The sequence below is a fragment of the Chenopodium album genome, chromosome 12 (genome assembly GCF_948465745.1).
Source record: "Chenopodium album chromosome 12, dcCheAlbu1.1, whole genome shotgun sequence".
NCBI lineage: Eukaryota > Viridiplantae > Streptophyta > Magnoliopsida > Caryophyllales > Amaranthaceae > Chenopodium > Chenopodium album.
Genome location: NC_137845.1, coordinates 5,549,203 through 5,562,121, shown reverse-complemented (window position 1 = coordinate 5,562,121; position 12,919 = coordinate 5,549,203). Strand labels below are relative to the sequence as shown.

General features: G+C 29.7%; 1 protein-coding gene across 1 annotated transcript in view; it reads right to left on the bottom strand.

Annotated features, from left to right (window-relative positions):
• The window catches only part of LOC145570719 (midasin-like), a 48,830-nt gene extending 40,995 nt beyond the window's left edge, over positions 1-7,835 (bottom strand). The window contains exons 1-9 of the mRNA XM_081629872.1: positions 7,680-7,835; positions 7,250-7,593; positions 5,613-5,697; positions 4,829-5,094; positions 4,531-4,710; positions 3,630-3,787; positions 3,281-3,390; positions 3,045-3,164; positions 211-289 (exon numbers count right to left, since the gene is read on the bottom strand). Of these exons, the coding sequence (XP_081485998.1) occupies positions 211-289; positions 3,045-3,164; positions 3,281-3,390; positions 3,630-3,787; positions 4,531-4,710; positions 4,829-5,094; positions 5,613-5,697; positions 7,250-7,593; positions 7,680-7,835 (1,498 nt within the window). The remainder of the gene's footprint in view (positions 1-210; positions 290-3,044; positions 3,165-3,280; positions 3,391-3,629; positions 3,788-4,530; positions 4,711-4,828; positions 5,095-5,612; positions 5,698-7,249; positions 7,594-7,679) is intronic.
• Positions 7,836-12,919: the final 5,084 nt, after the last annotated feature.

The following is a 12,919-nucleotide window of genomic DNA, read 5'->3' as shown; positions in this document are numbered from 1 at the left end:
GATGTTAAGAGGCAGAAGGAGACTATACTATTCTGTGGAGCTGAAGCACATGTTAGCCATATGGACATTCAAATTTTCGACAAAGACCAAACCAGGAACAAGATAGAAAGCTTTCTTCCCATGCAAATTCTTCTGATGATTTGCACCAAAAGCATGAATCTAGAAGACTAACACTAAACAGAAATAGTATACAAGAAGCCATTCACAAACCTTCTGCATGGCCGCATATATCAGGCTTGGAAGTTGAGATGGTAGAAAATAGTCGAAAACCTTCTGCCACTCTAATAGCCTGCAAGAATATCAATCATCAGTAAAGATTCACAATCACATAACCCTTGTTGTACAATTTTATTCTGATTATAAGCAAAAAATGATCCTGCAGGAGAATAATGGTCAGTATTATAAAATCTGCAGGATTTCAAAGCATGTGAAGATTTACTCATCACAGGAAAGCTATTTTCCTAAACTACAGAGAAAAATCACTCCAACAACTCTCCACAATCCGGGCACCAAACCAAAAAGAATAATTGGCCTACATGAATCCTGAAGTTGATGGTGTCCGGTACTCTAGTGGGATACAGATGCAAACAGCACCACTGCTACTCCATACTCTATACACCTTAAGGTGCATAGACAACATGATTCTTTATCTCTTTAGGTGTGTTTGGTTGGGTCAGATAATCTTTTCCTGGAAAATCCCAAAAGTATAATCCCATTGAAATATCACTAAACTGTTTGATTATCACATGTTTCGATACTATTTTGACTTACTAAATGTTAGAACCTGATAATTACTTTCGGGCAAAAACAAAGGCATCAGGCTTATCCATACATCTAGCATTATTATGGTGTCTGTTAATTCAGAGAGGATTTAAACCAAGGATTGGATTTGTTTAGATTTTTTTAGTATATCTGGCAGTTATGGTGCATCTGGTTGACTCTACAAGGACTCAAATGAAGGTGGAGATTATTTTAATATACCTTGAATCAGTTTTCCACTATGTCCCCTATGAACAATCGAACACGGTTCTTTAGGTTCTGTTTTCTATTTGGGCCTATACTGATTATGTTTGGAAGTAACATATAAAATTTATAGGTTATTAGCCTAATTCCGCATATAGAGATTCCTCAAGATCAATAAAAACTTCACCTTACCACCTTATGGACATAACTAACACACTTTTTATGAATCATGCCAATCTATGATTCTATGTGTGTCTTTGTTTTTAGTTGATCTTCCTTCAAGAAATTATAGCATATTGCAAGATCCCACCATACTTTAACATGATAAAAATAATTTTTATACCCCACAATTACATTATAATACTACTATTCATATCCCACTTTTACGTTAAAACACTATTTTCCATACTACACTTGCCCTAGTTTTACATTTAAATACTTTCCATACACCACTTACCTCAATTTTATCAACTGCTAAGTCTCCAAAAACTAAGTGTAAATGCAAGTGATGCGTGAAAAAATTTACAGACCTGTTCCCTGTGGCATACTGGTGGAGCAACATCAAGGCAAGGAACTTGATCGCCAAGCCTTTTTGTCAATGGGAATTTTTTTTCTAACACCATTGAGTAGTTGACATTGTTTTAAGATTATTGCTCAGCTGGAGCTAAAAGTTGATTTTTCAATCCACGTGCATGAAAATTAATGTTCAAGACCCTAAAATTTTGTGTATGAGCAATGACTCTTGATTTGTTTCATGATTTTCACATTAACTGCATCATTTTGACAAAACTTGTTTGCCGATGCACGACTTTAACCCTTAAATATCTTTATATTTAAATTCAAATCATAAAAAAAATATATACTACCTCTGTTTCATATTATGTGCAACAAATATCTGGACAAGAAATGGAAAGAACAAGAAAGAGGCAAGGAGAGGCCATGGGAGTTTTTGAGGACCGTTTGCCACTCTCCTCTTTGCCGATGATTTCTGCGACCAAATTAAACGACCCTCAAACCATCATCATCATCAACAACAACAAAAAAAGATCTGGACAAGGACTCCTAGGCAAAATTTGCTTGTAAGTGATAGATGGAGAGAGATGGAGAGAAATGATAACTTAAAAAGGAAAGAAGATATTTGTTGCACTTAGTGTAGCAACAATTTTTAGTAAATGTTGCACACAATACGAAACGGAGGTAGTATATAGTGTAATAATATGAACTTAGAATCTGACCTGAAAACAGAAGAAAAAAATGATATACATTGACCCATATTAACAATTAAACATGATTAAAGTTAATATGGGAATAGTGTAAAAATTCAATATGATAAACAGAGGAAGTACTTTGTACAAAAACTTAATAAGATAAAATAAATAAATAAAATAATCCAGTGAGGAAAAAAGGACTTAAACAAAGTAGGAAAAAATTGAACTAGAAATGACTGATAAAATCTTCATCATGACCAATGTGGACAAATTGGAGATGCATCAAGATTGAATCCTAGCCCAATCAAACCAACCCGAACAAGGCTACATCCTTCCACCTCAAATAAATAATGCCATAAGATCAAGAACCCTTCGAAAAAAAAATAAGTTATTCTAGTCTCACCCACTCAAACAATACACATATGAAACGAACAAAATAAGTCCAATTTGATTACGAATTTGAAGAATATCATCAGTACAAAGCTTATCCAAAGTCCCCATCCAACACATATAATCATGTAAATCAAATAAATCCTGCAGAAGATTTTAACCAATATTTTCTCGAAAAGGGCAGCAGCAAGTAACAATTTTTATAATTGGCGCAAATTTATAATCAACAGTGTACAAAATGACAAAATGATTTGCTGTAGTTCAGTTTTTTTAAAGCAAACTCTATATCCATAGAAAACAGTCAAGGGTAATATACAACATTAAACGAAACACTATGATCATATCTTCAGTTAAGTAATCAGCATAATGAATATCACTTAATTTCATTTACTACAACATATTTTTCAAAGCCATTTGATTCCACATGAGAAATCAAATCATATTATGGGTGGATCAAAAGCAAGAAACAACAGAATACAATACCTCTCCATAACCAGTTAGAAAAGAAGTCCCATCCTCCAGAAGAGGCAATAATATAGACTGTACATCTGAAGCTGCTTGATCTATGTTTTCAAAGACAACCCATACACCATTTTTAACTGCCTGTAAATGATAAAGAGTCATTAATTATATGAAAACAAAATAAAAATAAATAAATAAATAAATAAAGAGCTGAAAAAATAACTGCAAAGCCACCAGTCTATGCAAACTAGTACAACCTGAGTCAGAGGACCTGGTTGCCATCTGAACTCGCCAGGCTGTTCTGTGCAGACATAACTTCCTACCAATGTTCTTCCATCAATTTGCTCATCCATATGAATTGAAAGAACTAAGCAAAAAACAAAAACAAAAATAAGAGATGTACAATGGTACATAAATCGGCAGAACTAAAACTACAAAACTCAAGCTGGCAACAGCCATTCTGTGAAAAAAATTACACAAAAAGACCATTACCATCAAGATATATAAGAAGCAATTGTTCAAAGAAATATGGGTAAAACAAACAAACAAACAAACAAACAAACAAAAACAGGAAAAAAGAAAAGATGGAAATAATAAGGATGCTACCTTGGGTTCCAATTTCCTGAGCTAATTTGCTAATAAGTGCAGTCTTCCCACAACCAGGTGGACCATACAGCAGTACAGGCCATTTCTGATTTACTGCTAAGATCACTCTTTCATAACTGCTCTGTATTGAAGATGTCAGAAGAAAAGGGCTGCAGTCCCTGATAATACCACAGAAAATAAATAACAGGATCATATGATTAGGATGTAACAAACAAAAACTTCAAGAGCATGAAATAGAGATCAAGAGAGGACATATCTTCTAAACAAAACATCAATAAATTTTACTCATTTGCTGCCTGCAACCATTAGAGGCCACAAATTTTATATATGTATACGCCAAAAAAAAATTATCAGATATTTCTACCTAATTCCACAAGATAATTCCTAGGCTTCATACATTTTGGCCTAATCAAGCTAAATGGAAAATATACAAACATCAAATGTTTCATAACCTCCACTAAGGGATAGCAAGAGAAATTGGAAGATATTCAAAATCAAGCACATAAGTCAAACTCCGCAACCCACTGCCAGTCCCACAGCAGTGTAAAACTTTGTCACATCAAATGACATGAGCCACAATGATTGAGAGTAGTAATAAGAGGCTTATGGGGTTAAGGCGAAATCCTAGTGTTGGTTCATGTAGCCGACCCCACTAATGGGATTAAGGCATTCAAGCAAGCACGTATGACAGTCAAATTCAAAATTGTCAGCAGTCAGACAAAAAGCCTCTTACATAGAGTAGACTTTTGTAATACATGGTTTGGATCCCAAGGGAAATGATGAACTCAAGATTATATAGCTTTTGTGGATTTTTAGAGGCAATGTAATCCTAGAATACATCGGATATGCTTGCAGTTTTTCCTAACATTTATTCAGTCAAGGGTAACAGAGGGTAACAAACCTTTGCAACCTCTTTTTAAATTTTTCAGGTTCATATTCAATAAGCTTCAATAGATCAATAGCTATAGTGTCTCCTCCACCACTAAAAGCAGCATCTCCATCAGAAAAAATAGGAGCTTCTTTTCTGGATATGAACCAGCCAGCTTTTTCTATCGATACATCCCAACAGAACTCATGCCACCTATTAAGAGAAATCCATTTAGCAAAGTTTGATTTGGAAGGTCATTATTACAAGCTTCGCAACAGCCCTGACAACAAAGCTATGTAGACATGAAGACAGCTCAGATACAATAACTTACCGTAACAAAGAGGGTAAAACTTCTACAGGCTCCATCCCAAGTACGGCAGTTCTAGAGGGTAACTTCAGAAGGATACACAGTATCTGCACTCCACACCATCTTATATCTCTAGCAAGATCAGTACTAAAACAACCATCAAAACTTGCAGCCTGATGTACCAGGTCCAAAAAACAGCACCAATTCCAATGGCATGAAAAAAATTCAGGGTCCAGAAGAAGTAGACGATAAGACGTCCAGACAAGATTTCGTAGATGTCTTGCGGCTGGCTGCGAAACCAAAAGTAGAAGGAATAAAAAAGAAGATAACAGATTGGAGAATGAAAAATGATATAGAGCATGAGAATGTATTTAAAATCAGAGAGCCAGGCAGATTTAAAAAGTAGCTTAAACTCACAGCATGGTTTCCAAAACTACAGAAGTGCAAAAGTCCAACAAATCATTAAGAAACTGAACGACATTAGACAAAACATCTCAACAACATGAAAGGAGTGCCACTTTCATTAATACTACCTAAATTCTTTTTAAAAAATAAAAAAACCTAAATTCGTTAAACATATAATCTAAATTCATTAATAATTCCAACTTTATCTTTTCATAGGCAATCATCGAACATATATCTCCCTCAAAATATAATGGTATAAAGTAAAGTATATTGATAGATATGTGTCTGAGAGTACTTTTGTAATCAAAATAAAGTATGTAAATAACAATGAAAGATCAACCAACTGACATCTTTAAAATCAAGAATTCAAAAACCAAGGTGCCAAAAAGTGAAAAAATAATACCTCGGACTTCACCTTAGAAATGAATGTCGCCTCAATAATACGATGAAATGGTGGTCCGCCAAATTCGTAGTAGCATTTTATTGCACTGAAACAATGATCAGGGATCAAGTGTCATATACATATCCTACATGAAAGTTAAATCCATATTGTATTGAATAAACATAACACCACTCAAATAGTGCTGGACAGCACACACATTCTTTACATACTCCGCCAATAAGAAGATATAATTTTGAGATCAAGATGTATGAAACACCTTTAAAACTATATTAGGCCCTATTCACTTCACCTTATTTTTGCTGAACTAAAATAATTTTTAATGAATTGAAATTATTTTTGATTAACTTAATTAATTTTTACTCAACCAAAATCAATTTTACTAAACTGAAATTAATTATACTAAACTAAAATTATTTGTACTAACTTTCTATTATATTTCTTCTTTAAAATTATTGATTTTTACTGAACTAAAATTCTTTTTACTCAATATTATTATCTTAAGGTAAAGTGAACAGGACCTTGCTTAGAGATAGGCAAGTTTTGAGTGTTAATACATATCCAATGCATCTGAAACATCAAGGTTTGATAATTTAAAGTTTTAAACACAAGGACATTGTCCTTAACTTTGACATGGGTGTGGCCCATGTGGGGCTTGGCATTAATGGAACATGTTCCTCACCTCAACAAACTTAACTTAAGATGTACAAATGTTCATATACAATATTTTAGGCTAGCTTGATGGTTAATCCTTGTCAAAATTGCTTACTAGAAGCCTATTTAAGAGCAGTGCAAATCCTTCACTCTGATTCTACATTTTCTTCTACAGTCATGTGATTCAAGATAATTGTAGTATCTTAATATGGATAAAAATGTCAGATAAGGATTGCATACCCTTGTGGATTTTAGTGTCCGGTACAAAAGACAAAATGATGAGTCTAGGTAATATGGCTTGGAGATTTATTTCCTCAAAAATATAATCAGAACTTAATATATTAAATGATTAATCAATATTCTTAAGCTTGTGTTTTGTAATACCACTCCAAAATAAAGATATGTACTTGTATATACTAAGAAACCCTTTAAATATTGAAGTTGTCAGAACTTAGGAATATAATTTAATAAGCATTAAACAGAAGCAGTCTCAGTTTCTAGTGTTAACTCAAGAACACAAACGCAAACTACTAAATACTAATTATTCTCCTAAACACTTCAAGAAACAAAGACGACATTTATTTATGAAGTCAACCAGATCAAGGCAGTTTTACAGAATACAGCTCACTACCCCAGGAGAAAGCTTTATTGCTTACTAAGTCTGCATAGCTTTACACAGATGCAGCATGCAGAAATACTATGTTTGACAAAAAAGCACAATCAAAAAATATGAAATATTGGAAAAGATCGGTTATAATTATTAAAAAAAAAAATTAAAAAAAAAAAAATTAAAAAAAAAGAATCATGCATGAATCATCCAATACTAATACCATTGAAAACTGGAAAATGGGTTCTTGCAATGCAAAAAATAGCTATGCAATGATTGTTTTCTACATTTTCCTTAAACAGACATGTACAAGTCTTACAAAGTATACAAATTATAAGTTCATACATAAATAAAACGTTATTAATGTTTAGTTGCTTACCCCCTCAAGAAAGGTGCAAGATCAAGTACTCGACTAAAGGCAAGACTCACAAGTTCGTGAAGATCCAAAAACCTCCCATGTCTAGAATATGCCTCAATCACTCCAAATAGATATACTTGTTCAAGTTCTTCACAGTCTATAAAATACCTATCCTCCATAGAATTTGTGATTCCCCCGGGATGATCAAACCTCAAATTCGGTACTAGTTTTAACAACTCGACAACACGGTTTATGATTTTCTTAGCAATCGAGCGAAAACAGCCCATAATAGGTATTGTATAGGTGGGATGCAGCAATACCATCGCCAAAGCATTCACTAATTGTTTTTCCTCCAATTCATGCCCCTTCAAATAACCCAAACACAACCCCAGAATTAATCACACATAAAGTAATCCAAACAAACAAACAAATAATTAAGAGAATTTTGTACCTTCTCTAACAAAGAACTGAGATGAGCTAGATTTCTAAGCTTCGGACAACGAGCAATTAACCTCTGTAACTCGAAATTCAAAGAAACGCGTCCCAGAGCCAGGGCAGAAGGGGCGGCCGCTTCCGCCCCGGGAATAGGTCCAATTTCATAATCCATTTCCGACATTGAAAGATTATAAACAAAGCCTGCAACAACTTAGCAGCAAAATTTGAATCAATAATCAAAATTAAACTCCAAAAATCAATAAGAAATTACCTGCCGCTTTAATAGAGGAGAGAAAGCACAGAAGGCGGTTCAATGAAAAGCTCTGAATAAGCTTTAATGGAGGAGAGAAAGCTCAGAAGACGCTTCAATGGAGAAGCTCGGATAACTCTGCAATGGAGGAGAGAGGTAGAAAGAGGTGCAACGTAATAAAATTGAAAAGTTTGAAAAGAGGTGTTGAGTTTATTGAAGGTGTAGGGTTTAAGGTTTGTTGTAAGGGTTTAAGGCACCGTGCTACTGTGCTAGGTTAAAGTACCAGATATTTATCGCTACATCAAATACAATGAATTTGGTATGTCTAGAAAATTTTATATCGAATTTTATTTTATTATAATGTATTAACAAAAAAAATTATTTTTAACCAAATAACTCAAATTAAATTAAACTAGATGAAAACTCGTGCGATACACAGTTTATCCATATATAAATCTCTCGTATAAATTCTAAGTTTTTTTTTTAATTATTTGATTTATTTTACTATTTAATAATTGCAGAAAAAAAAAACACACATAATATTTCAATTAAAGTGTTATTGCCTGTAACAAAAGTATATATTTTTTTAATGTGATTTATAATGCGACTTTATTTATTGTTGTTTTGTATTTTACTAGATGTAAGCCCGTGCATGCATAGTTTTAGTAAATCATTTTATTTAATTTAAAATTTTGTAAATTTATGAAGATTATTCATTAAATATATGGATAAAATTCAAAATATCATAAGATAATTTTTTAATTTTAACCCTAAAGTTATCTTTTGTTGTTTTATTTATTTTATGTGATGCTTGAATTTAAAATCTCAAACCTTATTCACTAATTTTGCTTATGTGACAATTTAAACTTTTAATTCAAAAAAGAAATGATAAATCTCGTTTTTTTATTGATCAAAATAAGTCTTTTACCTATGCGTTTATTTAATATACTCGTTCTGTTTAAAATGTTAGTCTCATTTATAATCATTTAACTATTAAAATTATGGGAAATTAGTCATATGAGATATAGTTTTATTCATCTCGATGAATACATTATTAAAATCAAACTTTTTTAATATTTGTTAAGGAGAGATTAAAGATATTTGCAATAAAAAATTTGCATCCATATATGTAAAAAAGATAATTATTACTTTTTTTTTTGAGAAGATAATTATTGGTTTTTAAAAATAATTTAAATTTTAATTATTCTCTATTTGTTGTTTTCACCTATGAGTCAAAATTCATAAATTTTATTCGTCATTTTTGCTTAGGTGGCGAGTAAATTTTTTAATTCTAAAATAAATTATTAATCTACTTTTTCATTGGACAAAATAATACATTTTCTTAAGTGGCGCGCCAAATGCTCCTGAAAAATGCCTACTTTATTTATAAATATTAGATTTGTGGTTTTTATTTATATGACAACTGAATTTAAAAATATGAATAAATTGTAAATATAATATCTTTCAAAAAAAAATTTGTAAATATGATATTTTTATCGGTTACATATTAGGATAAAATCTTTAATGTGAAAAGATATTTTTTTATTTTGTAAATAATTTAAATGCTAAATCATTATTTGTTGTTTTTTAAAAAATAACCAAAACATGTATATTATTTATCTTCTATTTCGATAGAATCACCAACTTTGTTCACACATATATCTCTTCCATCTAATCAAAATGGATAAATAAAACATGTTAGCATAAATAAAATTAATATAAAATTAATCTTTATAGTCTTATAAAATAAATCAATATATTTACCAAGACGTGAAAAATTGTTGTGAAATTGATCTAAAAATTTTAATTGTACTAAATCAAATCTATGCATTGGAATTTTTTCATCGTCCCCAATCGCCCGACCAATAGTATATTGAAAAATTAAATCATTATTTTGTTGTCACTGGCAATGCACTGGCAATGCGTATGATATTGCTTCTTATTTGTAACGATTGAAAAGTATCTAATTGAGTAAACTTTTCTTTCGAATTGATTTTGAACGAAATTGTACAAAGTTGGCTTTAATTGAGGCATGAACGCAATCAATCATTCACCCCAAATTGAAAAATACTTACAATTAAGGAATAATTTTTATTTCTTGTCATAAACACTATCAAGATTATCTTAGATATATAAATCCTATATCTAAAGATGATTTTTTTTTAAATCTCAAGAAAAGATATTTTCGTATTTGATTTTTTGTTTCTATTTAATAATTTCAGACAAAAAAAAAAAAAAAAAAAAAATTAAAGTGTTATTGCCTATTACAAAAGTATTATTTTTTTTAATGTAATTTATAATGCGACTTTATAATTATTGTTGTTATGTATTTTATTTGTGGTTATGTATTTTATTTGTGGTTGTTAGTTATATGATAATTGAATTTAAAAATATAAATAAATTGTAAATATGATATCTTTTAAAAAAAATTAGTAAATATGATAATTTATCGGTTACATAAGGATAAAATCTTTAACGTGAAAAGATTTTTTTTTATTTTTTTTATTTTGTACATATTTAAATCCTAAATTATTATTCGTTGATTTTTTTAAAATAGAAATATTAAAAAATAATAAAAATATGTATACTATTTATCTTCTATTTCTTCATCTAATAAAACTGGATAAATAAAACATGTTAGCAAAAATAAAATTTATATAAAATTAATCTTTATAGTCTTATAAAATAAATCAATAAAATTTTTGTAAAATTGATCTAAAAATTGTAATTGTACATCATCAAATTTATGCATTGGAATTTTTTAATCGTTCCCAGTCACCGCTTCTTATTTGTAACAATTGAAAAGTAACTAATGGAGTAAACTTTTCTTTCAATTAATTTTGGACGAAATTATACAAAGTTGGCTTTAATTGAGGCATGAACGTTAATTTGTTCAATTAAGTTAATTTGATGACTTGATTAAGCTACCTAAATCACAAAAGAATTGTTTTAATCATAAAATTAATTAATAAAAACTAAAAAGGTTTATAAAAAAATTTAATAAATGTAGACGATTTATATAGATATAATACCTTATCATAATTTGTTTTTCCAATCATTATTGCTCGAATTTAATTCGTTGATTAATTAAATTAGATCTGCATATAAAAATAAAATTTAGAAAACAAAACATAAACATATAATCATTAAGCATTTTTCCAAATAAACACAATGTAAGCAATAATCACAAATATACATTTAAATATGGATTTTAAAAATAAAACTAAAAATTACGCAGCCACTGATGACCTAAAACTAACACAAAATTATGACACAAAATTCGCTTGATTTGGTTTTGTATTGATATGAAATTTTATTGGTGTTGTAAGATGTGTCAATTTATAGTGGTAGGCATCAAAATTTTTAATTTAATTATTATTAAGAAATAATTTTTATTTCTTATCATAAACACCATCAAAATTATCTTAGATGTATAAATCCTATATCTAAAGATAATTGTTTTCTTAAAAGATAATTTTTAGTTTTTTAAATAAGTTAAATCCTTATTAATCACTATTCATTGTTTTTAACTACGTGGAAAAATTCTTAAATCTCATTCGTCACTTTTGTTTAGGTGGCACGTGAATTTTTTAATTCTAAAATAAAATAGAAATCTAATTTTTAATTGATAAAAAATATACCTTTGCTTATGTGGCGCGTCGAATGCTCTCCAAAAATGCCTACTTTATTTATATATATTAGATTAATATATCCAATACCATAGACATCAAAGTTATTACCCTTCGTGTTTTTTTTTTAATATATATATACTTCGTATAAAAAAATGATAATATTACTTAGGTAAATTATAATTACCTTATGTAATAGTAGATATAAAAATGAATTTACCTAGTATATTATTGAAGATATATAGAAAAATTCTAGTAAATTGTATACAGATTGAACATGATTACCAAAATGAGAAGAAAATAAAATAGGTTATAAATTGAAATTTAAAATTTAATATACACTTTTGTAGGCCTTATTGTTATATACTTCGTACATATAAGTGAATCAATTGTAATATAAGACCTCTCTAATGGTGAGACTCAAGTGAGTATTTTTAGGAGAGAGAGTATTTTTTGTAATGTATACCAATAAGTTAGTATCTAAACTTAGCAACTCTAAAAGAAAGTTGCCAAGTTTAGATACTCAACTTTGAGTCTCATTTGACAAAAAGTGTAGGACTCTTATCAATATTCAAATATATTTTGTAATTTATTTAAGTTTTACCTTTTTTTTTTCGTTTTTTAATCTTATAATATTTTATATTAAAAAAGAAATGGATTTGGTGGGCCATAAATTGAAAGTGACATTTGTATATTTTAAGAGAGTCTCACCATTGGGAAATTAGACTTCACATGAGTTGTTAAATTAAGAAGTGGGTATAGTATCACCATTAGAGGTAAAAAACAACTCATTTTGTATTTCAATACTAAAACTTGAGTCTCATCTTTGGATATGGTCTTAACATTTTGTTTTTTGGAAGTAATATATTGATGTTTTTGGAATCTCCACCAAATTACTCATGAAGGAACTAATAAAAAATATTAGGGTTGGCAAATGTGTTGTGTCGTTTCATTCTCGTGTTAGTGCTTGAAATTAAACGAGTTAACAGATCTCAACACTAACCTGGTCCATTTAATAAATGTGTCGTGTCGTGTTGACCTATTTTACTAATCGTATCAGAAACCTTTGACACTAATTTGTTTTTCCGTAATCAATTTGATTCATGTCATGTCAACATTTGTCAACTAAAGAATAACATTCGAAAATGTATCTACTAATTTCTATTAAAATATAGCTACAAGTTTCACGCAAATTTTGTGAGCTTTTTTTTTTTTTTTTTTTTTTTTTAATACATATCAAAATATGGCAAGCAAAATGAGTCTATGGGAGTAATAATGACATTAACAAAAGCAGTAATACTTTCCTTGTTTTTCAATACATGCAACAAACTGACTTTTATGTTTAAGAAGTTGAAAAGGTATGGTACTTTGTTAATA